Source organism: Echiichthys vipera (assembly GCF_963691815.1).
Source record: "Echiichthys vipera genome assembly, chromosome: 5".
Classification (NCBI taxonomy): domain Eukaryota; kingdom Metazoa; phylum Chordata; class Actinopteri; order Perciformes; family Trachinidae; genus Echiichthys; species Echiichthys vipera.
The window spans coordinates 1,921-12,500 of record NC_139830.1 but is presented as its reverse complement, the minus strand read 5'-3'; the positions used below and the strand labels follow the sequence as shown (position 1 = coordinate 12,500).

At 49.4% G+C, this 10,580-nt stretch overlaps 1 protein-coding gene across 1 annotated transcript in view; it reads right to left on the bottom strand.

Moving 5' to 3' along the window:
- Nucleotides 1–9,891, bottom strand: part of atg16l1 (ATG16 autophagy related 16-like 1) — a gene marked incomplete at its 5' end in the record, with an annotated part of 13,910 nt that extends 4,019 nt beyond the window's left edge. Inside the window, 10 exons of the mRNA XM_083914133.1 lie at nucleotides 1,322–1,427; nucleotides 1,855–1,975; nucleotides 3,218–3,289; nucleotides 3,552–3,622; nucleotides 4,142–4,247; nucleotides 4,859–4,961; nucleotides 6,275–6,334; nucleotides 6,582–6,668; nucleotides 8,753–8,818; nucleotides 9,820–9,891. Of these exons, the coding sequence (XP_083770259.1) occupies nucleotides 1,322–1,427; nucleotides 1,855–1,975; nucleotides 3,218–3,289; nucleotides 3,552–3,622; nucleotides 4,142–4,247; nucleotides 4,859–4,961; nucleotides 6,275–6,334; nucleotides 6,582–6,668; nucleotides 8,753–8,818; nucleotides 9,820–9,891 (864 nt within the window). The remainder of the gene's footprint in view (nucleotides 1–1,321; nucleotides 1,428–1,854; nucleotides 1,976–3,217; nucleotides 3,290–3,551; nucleotides 3,623–4,141; nucleotides 4,248–4,858; nucleotides 4,962–6,274; nucleotides 6,335–6,581; nucleotides 6,669–8,752; nucleotides 8,819–9,819) is intronic.
- Nucleotides 9,892–10,580: the final 689 nt, after the last annotated feature.

Below are 10,580 nucleotides of genomic sequence, written 5' to 3'. Positions count from 1 at the left end.
TTTACCTGTTGTTTCTTTACCTGATGTCCCTGTTGTTTGTTTACCTGTTGTCTCTGTTGTTTGTTTGTTTACCTGTTGTTTGTTTGTTTACCTGTTGTTTGTTTGTTTGTTTACCTGTTGTTTGTTTGTTTACCTGTTGTCTCTGTTGTTTGTTTACCTGTTGTTTGTTTGTTTACCTGTTTGTTTGTTTACCTGATGGCCCTGTTGTTTGTTTGTTGACCTGATGTTTGTTTGTTTACCTGATGTTTGTTTGTTTGTTTACCTGTTGTTTGTTTGTTTACCTGATGTCCCTGTTGTTTGTTTACCTGTTGTCTCTGTTGTTTGTTTGTTTACCTGTTGTCTCTGTTGTTTGTTTGTTTACCTGTTGTTTGTTTGTTTACCTGTTGTCTCTGTTGTTTGTTTACCTGTTGTTTGTTTACCTGTTTGTTTGTTTACCTGATGTTTGTTTGTTTACCTGATGTCCCTGTTGTTTGTTTGTTTACCTGTTGTTTGTTTGTTTACCTGTTGTTTGTTTGTTTACCTGTTGTTTGTTTGTTTACCTGATGTCCCTGTTGTTTGTTTACCTGATGTTTGTTTGTTTACCTGTTGTTTGTTTGTTTACCTGTTGTTTGTTTGTTTACCTGATGTTTGTTTGTTTACCTGATGTTTGTTTGTTTACCTGATGTTTGTTTGTTTACCTGTTGTTTGTTTGTTTACCTGATGTCCCTGTTGTTTGTTTGTTTACCTGATGTTTGTTTGTTTGTTTACCTGATGTCTCTGTTGTTTGTTTGTTTACCTGATGTTTGTTTGTTTGTTTACCTGATGTTTGTTTGTTTACCTGATGTCTCTGTTGTTTGTTTGTTTACCTGATGTTTGTTTGTTTACCTGATGTCTCTGTTGTTTGTTTGTTTACCTGATGTTTGTTTGTTTGTTTACCTGTTGTTTGTTTACCTGTTGTTTGTTTGTTTACCTGATGTCCCTGTTGTTTGTTTGTTTACCTGATGTTTGTTTGTTTGTTTACCTGATGTCTCTGTTGTTTGTTTGTTTACCTGATGTTTGTTTGTTTGTTTACCTGATGTTTGTTTGTTTACCTGATGTCTCTGTTGTTTGTTTGTTTACCTGATGTTTGTTTGTTTACCTGATGTCTCTGTTGTTTGTTTGTTTACCTGATGTTTGTTTGTTTGTTTACCTGTTGTTTGTTTACCTGTTGTTTGTTTGTTTACCTGTTGTTTGTTTACCTGTTGTTTGTTTGTTTACCTGTTGTTTGTTTACCTGTTGTTTGTTTGTTTACCTGATGTCCCTGTTGTTTGTTTGTTTACCTGATGTTTGTTTGTTTGTTTACCTGATGTCCCAGAAGCGGACCTTCTTGTCGAAGTGTCCACTCATGACACATTGCTCCGTGCAGACGATGTCGTTGCAGCTGGAACCAGCGAACACCGTCTTCATACCTGCACAGGTGAGACACGCGTTACCCTGAAGCCACGCCCCCCACAGGTACCCATGAGGCCACGCCCCCTGTTACCATGGGGACACGCCCCCGTTACCCCGAGGCCACGCCCCGTTACCATGAGGCCACGTCCCCTGCTGGTACCCATAGGCCCCGCCCCTGTCGTTACCCTGAGGCCACGCCCCCCGCGGTTACCCTGAGGCCCCGCCCCCCGCTGTTACCCTGAGGCCCCGCCCCCTGATGTTACCCCGAGGCCCCGCCCCCTGTCGTTACACTGAGGCCCCGCCCCCTGCCGTTACACTGAGGCCCCGCCCCCCGCGGTTACCCTGAGGCCCCGCCCCCCGCTGTTACCCTGAGGCCCCGCCCCCTGATGTTACCCTGAGGCCCCGCCCCCCGCTGTTACCCTGAGGCCCCGCCCCCTCACGTACACACTTTGCTGCGGAGGTCCCACAGTTTGAGCGTCCGGTCGTAGCTTCCAGACACGATGCGGGCGTTGTCCAATAGGAAGCGAGCTGACAGCACCTTCCCACTGTGACCTGTCAGGGTGTGCTACACACACACACACACACACACACACACACACACACACACACAGACACACACACAGACACACAGAGAGACACACACACACACACACACACACACAGACACACACACAGACACACAGAGAGACACACACACACACACACACACACACACACACAGAGACACACACACACACACACACACAGAGAGACACACACACACAGACACACAGACACACAGACACAGACACACACACACACGCACACACACACACACACACACACAGAGACACACACACACACACACAGACACACAGACACACACACACACACACGCACACACACACACACACACACACACAGAGACCAGAGACACACACAGACACACACACACACACACACACACACAGACATGCACACAGAGACACACACACACACACACAGACATGCACACAGAGACACACACACACACACACACACACACAGACACGCACACAGAGACACACACAGAGACACACACACACACACACACACACACACAGACACACACACAGAGACACACACAGAGACACACACACACACACACACACAGAGAGACACACACACACAGACACACAGACACACAGACACACACACACACACACGCACACACACACACACACACACACAGAGACACACACACACACACACAGACACACAGACACACACACACACACACGCACACACACACACACACACACACACAGAGACCAGAGACACACACAGACACACACACACACACACACACACACAGACATGCACACAGAGACACACACACACACACACAGACATGCACACAGAGACACACACAGAGACACACACACACACACACACACACACACAGACACACACACAGAGACACACACAGTAAAATAAAGGTCGTTTACATGGAAAACGCCGTTAAATCTCCGTCGTGGTCTCAGCAGAAGAGTGAGATCAGCGCTCAGGCCCCGCCTCCTCAGCCTCAGGCTCCGTGCTGATTGGTTGTGTGTGATGTCATCATCACTGAGCCTGTCGCGTCTCTGTACAGACTCTGTGATGTCACATCCTGTGATGTCAGCAGCCCCTGGACCCACCGCAGCACTGGAGCATGATGGGAGCGGAGCAGGGGCTGCTGGGAGCACGGGCCGAGGAGGGCGCCACGAGCCTCAGACCTTTTACATTATGACATCATCGACCACGAGACGGGCGCCACGTTAACGAGACCATGAGAACTGTGGAGACTCACCCTCAGTCTGTAGTCGTCCACGGTCCAGATCCGACTGGCGAAGTCGTTAGAGGCCGCCAACAGGTACGAGCCCTGCACACACACACACACACACGCACACACGCACACACACACACACACACACACACACACACACACACACACACACACACACACACACACACACACACACACACACACACACACACACACACACACACACACACACACACACACACACACACACACACACACACACACACACACACCAATAACAACAATAATGATGATGTCATCCCTGAACGAGTCGCCGTGGCGTCGCAGAAACAGAAACAGCAGAAGAAGAAAGTCTCACCGCGCTGTCGAACTCGATGCTGGTGATTCCTGCGTTACTGCCCGTGAGAGCTCCTTTAGACTCACAGCGCCCTGAGCACAGAGGGGTCAGCGGTCACAGGGGGCAGAGGTCACACAGGGATCAGAGAGGTCACAGGGGTCAGAGGTCACAGGGGTCAGAGAGGTCACAGGGGTCAGAGGTCACACAGGGGCAGAGAGGTCACAGGGGTCAGAGGTCACAGGGGTCAGAGAGGTCACAGGGGTCAGAGAGGTCACACAGGGGCAGAGAGGTCACAGGGGTCAGAGCGTTCACAGGGGGCAGAGAGGTCACAGAGCGAGGTCACAGGGGTCAGAGGTCACAGGGGTCAGAGAGCAGAGGTCACAGGGGTCAGAGGTCACAGGGGTCAGAGAGCAGAGGTCACAGGGGTCATAGGTCAACGTTACTGGTTAACAACAGTAATTCTATTACTACAGATGTCACAGGAAGTGCTTTTATTTTGAAGGAGCCTACACAGAAGTTTTGTTCGTGATCATTTACGGTAAACGTTCATCTCTGCAGGGAGGGTCCACGTGCACGCCGCACCACTGATGACATCACCACACTGAACTCACCGGCCACGACCTCCCACAGCTTCACCCTGCGGTCCATCCCTCCGGTTGCTAGGAGACGAGAGCCAGGGCTGAACCTCACTGCGTTCACCTCGCCGTCATGGGCGTCCTGCACACACACACACACACACACACACACACACACACACACACACACACACACACACACACACACACACACACACACACACACACACACACACACACACACACACACACACACACACACACACACACACACACACACACACACAGTCAGCGTCTCCTCTGAACCAATGAAATCATCCGATTCTCTTGTGTTTTGGTCTCAGGTTGAAAACTGGAGATCAGGCCCCGCCTCCTCAGCCTCAGGCTCCGTGCTGATTGGTTGTGTGTGATGTCATCATCACTGAGCCTGTCGCGTCTCTGTACAGACTCTGTGATGTCACATCCTGTGATGTCAGCAGCCCCTGGACCCACCGCAGCACTGGAGCATGATGGGAGCAGAGCAGGGGCTGCTGGGAGCACGGGCCGAGGATTCTGGGTAATCAGACCTTTTACTGCTCATCACTGACCCACACACACACACACACACACACACAGACACACACACACACACACAGACACACACACACACACAGACACACACACACACACACACACACACACACACACACACACACACACACACACACACACACACACACACACACACACACACACACACACACAGTTACTCACGAACACGTGCAGGGCCGTAGAGGGGACCCGGACCTCGGCACACACTCCTGACGGGGACTCTGCATTCTCCGGAGACGTGCCGAAAGAGTTTGGAGTTCGACGTCTGCTGAGGAAGAGGAGCAGATGTTCATGTTCAGAGACTCTCAGAGACCTGCAGGGACTCACAGAGACCTGCAGAGACTCTCAGAGACCTGCAGAGACTCACAGAGACCTGCAGAGACTCTCAGAGACTCTCAGAGACCTGCAGAGACTCTCAGAGACCTGCAGAGACTCTCAGAGACCTGCAGAGACTCACAGAGACCTGCAGAGACTCTCAGAGACTCTCAGAGACTCTCAGAGACCTGCAGAGACTCTCAGAGACCTGCAGAGACTCTCAGAGACCTGCAGAGACCCTCAGAGACCTGCAGAGACTCTCAGAGACCTGCAGAGACTCACAGAGACCTGCAGAGACTCTCAGAGACCTGCAGAGCTCGCAGAGACCTGCAGAGACTCTCAGAGACCTGCAGAGACTCTCAGAGACCTGCAGAGACTCACAGAGACCTGCAGAGCTCGCAGAGACCTGCAGAGACTCTCAGAGACCTGCAGAGCTCGCAGAGACCTGCAGAGACTCTCAGAGACCTGCAGAGACTCACAGAGACCTGCAGGGACCTACAGAGACCTGCAGAGACCCTCAGAGACCTGCAGAGACCCTCAGAGACCTGCAGAGACCCTCAGAGACTCACAGAGACCCACAGAGACCTGCAGAGACTCACAGAGACCTGCAGAGACTCACAGAGACCTGCAGAGACTCTCAGAGACCTGCAGAGCTCGCAGAGACCTGCAGGGACTCACAGAGACCTGCAAAGACCTGCAGAGACTCACAGAGACCCACAGAGAACTGCAGAGACTCACAGAGACCCACAGAGAACTGCAGAGACTCTCAGAGACCTGCAGAGACCCACAGAGACCTGCAGAGACTCACAGAGACCTGCAGAGACTCTCAGAGACCCACAGAGACCTGCAGAGACTCTCAGAGACCTGCAGGGACCCACAAAGCCTGCAGGGACTCACAGAGACCTGCAGGGCCTCACAGAGACCTGCAGAGACTCACAGAGACCTGCAGGGCCTCACAGAGACCTGCAGAGACTCACAGAGACCTGCAGAGACTCTCAGAGACCTGCAGAGACTCTCAGAGACCTGCAGAGACCCACAGAGACCTGCAGAGACCCACAGAGACTCACAGAGACCTGCAGAGACTCTCAGAGACCTGCAGAGACTCTCAGAGACCTGCAGAGACCCTCAGAGACCTGCAGAGACCCACAGAGACCTGCAGAGACTCACAGAGACCTGCAGAGACTCACAGAGACCTGCAGAGACTCTCAGAGACCCACAGAGACTCACAGAGACCCACAGAGATCAGATGTTGCAGCCACGTACCCGAATATGTTGGAGATGGAGTCGAGCAGACCACCAGGAGGAGGCTGGGAGATCTTCTTACTACACACACAAACTACAGAACATGAGACCGGAGGACCCGAACCACGGCCATGGAGTAAAACTATAACCATTCATTTACGTAGAAGACTAAGAACATCCCTGCTAATGTTAAAGCTAATGCTAAAGCTAATGCTAAAGCTAATGCTAACATTCATCTTGGTTTAGTTAAAAACCCAAAGAACCAAATACACAACTTATATAAACTGAGATTACAATGATACCTGATGATAATCTGATGTGGTCTCACCTGGGCGTCCTGCTGATCGCTCTGTTAGGGGACGTCTCTCCGCCGCTCTTCCCTCCGTCCTCCGCCAGAACCTCGATGTCATCGTCCCTGAACACAGTCAATAAAGTTTTACTGTTAACGTCTCAGAGATAATAAAGTTTTCTGTTACCGTCACAGTATTAATAAAGTTTTATTGTTAACGTCACAGTGTTAATAAAGTTTTACTGTTAACGTCTCAGAGATAATAAAGTTTTACTGTTAACGTCACAGTGTTAATAAAGTTTTACTGTTAACGTCACAGTGTTAATAAAGTTTTACTGTTAACGTCTCAGAGATAATAAAGTTTTACTGTTAACGTCACAGTGTTAATAAAGTTTTACTGTTAACGTCACAGAGATAATAAAGTTTTACTGTTACCGTCACAGAGATATTAAAGTTTTACTGTTACCGTCACAGTGTTAATAAAGTTTTACTGTTATCGTCACAGAGATAATAAAGTTTTACTGTTACCGTCACAGAGATAATAAAGTTTTACTGTTACCGTCACAGTGTTAATAAAGTTTTACTGTTATCGTCACAGAGATAATAAAGTTTTACTGTTACCGTCACAGTGTTAATAAAGTTTTACTGTTACCGTCACAGTGTTAATAAAGTTTTACTGTTATCGTCACAGAGATAATAAAGTTTTACTGTTAACGTCACAGTGTTAATAAAGTTTTACTGTTACCGTCACAGAGTCAATAAAGTTTTACTGTTATCGTCACAGAGATAATAAAGTTTTACTGTTAACGTCACAGTGTTAATAAAGTTATTGTTAACGGTGACTGTGTTAATAAAGTTATTGTTAACAGTGACAGTGTTAATAAAGTTATTGTTAACGGTGACAGTGTTAATAAAGTTATTGTTAACGGTGACTGTGTTAATAAAGTTATTGTTAACGGTGACTGTGTTAATAAAGTTATTGTTAACGGTGACTGTGTTAATAAAGTTATTGTTAAAGGTGACAGTGTTAATAAAGTTATTGTTATTGTTAACGGTGACTGTGTTAATAAAGTTATTGTTAACGGTGACAGTGTTAATAAAGTTATTGTTAACGGTGCCTGTGTTAATAAAGTTATTGTTAACGGTGACAGTGTTAATAAAGTTATTGTTAACGGTGACTGTGTTAATAAAGTTATTGTTAACGGTGACTGTGTTAATAAAGTTATTGTTAAAGGTGACAGTGTTAATAAAGTTATTGTTATTGTTAACGGTGACTGTGTTAATAAAGTTATTGTTAACGGTGACAGTGTTAATAAAGTTATTGTTAACGGTGCCTGTGTTAATAAAGTTATTGTTAACGGTGACAGTGTTAATAAAGTTATTGTTAACGGTGACTGTGTTAATAAAGTTATTGTTAACGGTGACTGTGTTAATAAAGTTATTGTTAACGGTGACAGTGTTAATAAAGTTTATTCTTAATAATAACAGTGTTAATAAAGTTATTGTTAACGGTGACTGTGTTAATAAAGTTATTGTTAACGGTGACAGTGTTAATAAAGTTATTGTTAACAGTGACAGTGTTAATAAAGTTATTGTTAACGGTGACTGTGTTAATAAAGTTATTGTTAACGGTGACTGTGTTAATAAAGTTATTGTTAACGGTGACTGTGTTAATAAAGTTATTGTTAACGGTGACTGTGTTAATAAAGTTATTGTTAACGGTGACTGTGTTAATAAAGTTATTGTTGTTGTTAACGGTGACGGTGTTAATAAAGTTATTGTTAACGGTGACGGTGTTAATAAAGTTATTGTTAACGGTGACTGTGTTAATAAAGTTATTGTTAACGGTGACTGTGTTAATAAAGTTATTGTTGTTGTTAACGGTGACTGTGTTAATAAAGTTATTGTTAACGGTGACTGTGTTAATAAAGTTATTGTTAACGGTGACGGTGTTAATAAAGTTATTGTTAACGGTGACTGTGTTAATAAAGTTATTGTTAACGGTGACTGTGTTAATAAAGTTATTGTTAACGGTGACTGTGTTAATAAAGTTATTGTTAACGGTGACAGTGTTAATAAAGTTATTGTTAACGTTGACAGTGTTGATAAAGTTATTGTTAACGGTGACTGTGTTAATAAAGTTATTGTAAACGGTGACTGTGTTAATAAAGTTATTGTTAACAGTGACTGTGTTAATAAAGTTTACTGACGGTTCCAGGGGCAGAGGTTCTTTTGCAGCTTCAGCGAGTTCCTTCTGTAGTTTGGCCTGTCTGCGCCTGCAACACAAGACCAACACAAGACCACATCAGACCAGGTCAGACCAGACCCCCATCAGACCACGTCAGACCAGGTCCCCGTCAGACCAGACCCCGTCAGACCACATCAGACCAGACCCCATCAGACCAGGTCCCATCAGACCAGACCCCGTCAGACCAGGTCCCATCAGACCAGACCACATCAGACCACATCAGACCAGACCCCCGTCAGACCCCCATCAGACCAGGTCCCATCAGACCACCGTCAGACCAGGTCCCATCAGACCCCATCAGACCAGACCCCCGTCAGACCCCCATCAGACCAGACCCCCATCAGACCAGGTCCCATCAGACCCCTGTCAGACCAGGTCCCATCAGACCCCATCAGACCAGACCCCCGTCAGACCCCCATCAGACCAGGTCCCATCAGACCCCATCAGACCAGACCCCCGTCAGACCCCCATCAGACCAGACCCCCATCAGACCAGGTCCCATCAGACCCCATCAGACCAGACCCCCGTCAGACCAGACCCCCATCAGACCAGGTCCCATCAGACCAGACCCCCATCAGACCAGGTCCCCGTCAGACCAGGTCCCGTCAGACCAGGTCCCGTCAGACCCCCATCAGACCCCGTCAGACCAGGTCCCCGTCAGACCAGGTCCCCGTCAGACCAGGTCCCATCAGACCAGACCAGACCCCCGTCAGACCAGACCCCCGTCAGTCCAAGTCCCCATCAGTCTAGACCCCCATCAGTCCAAGTCCCCATGAATCCAAGTCCCCACCAGACCGGGTCCCCATAAGTCCTGGTCCGAATCAGACAAGGGTAGTAGCCCCCCAACCCCCCCCCCCAGGGTCCTGGTCTACCTGGAGTCCTTCTCGTTCTCTGCGTTCAGCTTGTTGGCCTCCTGGGCCCCCCCCCCCAGGGTCCTGGTCCTGGTCTACCTGGAGTCCTTCTCGTTCTCTGCGTTCAGCTTATTGGCCTCCTGGGCCCCCCCCCCCCAGGGTCCTGGTCCTGGTCTACCTGGAGTCCTTCTCGTTCTCCGCGTTCAGCTTGTTGGCCTCCTGGGCCCCCCCCCAGGGTCCTGGTCCTGGTCTACCTGGAGTCCTTCTCGTTCTCCGCGTTCAGCTTGTTGGCCTCCTGGGCCCCCCCCCCCAGGGTCCTGGTCCTGGTCTACCTGGAGTCCTTCTCGTTCTCTGCGTTCAGCTTATTGGCCTCCTGGGCCCCCCCCCCCAGGGTCCTGGTCCTGGTCTACCTGGAGTCCTTCTCGTTCTCCGCGTTGAGCTTGTTGGCCTCCTGGGCCCCCCCCCCCCCCCCCCAGGGTCCTGGTCCTGGTCTACCTGGAGTCCTTCTCGTTCTCCGCGTTCAGCTTGTTGGCCTCCTGGGCCCCCCCCCCCCCCAGGGTCCTGGTCCTGGTCTACCTGGAGTCCTTCTCGTTCTCCGCGTTGAGCTTGTTGGCCTCCTGGGCCCCCCCCCCCCCTGGGTCCTGGTCCTGGTCTACCTGGAGTCCTTCTCGTTCTCCGCGTTCAGCTTGTTGGCCTCCTGGGCCCCCCCCCCCCAGGGTCCTGGTCCTGGTCTACCTGGAGTCCTTCTCGTTCTCCGCGTTCAGCTTGTTGGCCTCCTGGCCCCCCCCCCCCCCCCCCCCCAGGGTCCTGGTCCCCCCCCCCCCCCAGGGTCCTGGTCCTGGTCCTGGTCTACCTGGAGTCCTTCTCGTTCTCCGCGTTCAGCTTGTTGGCCTCCTGGCCCCCCCCCCCCCCCCCAGGGTCCTGGTCCTGGTCCTGGTC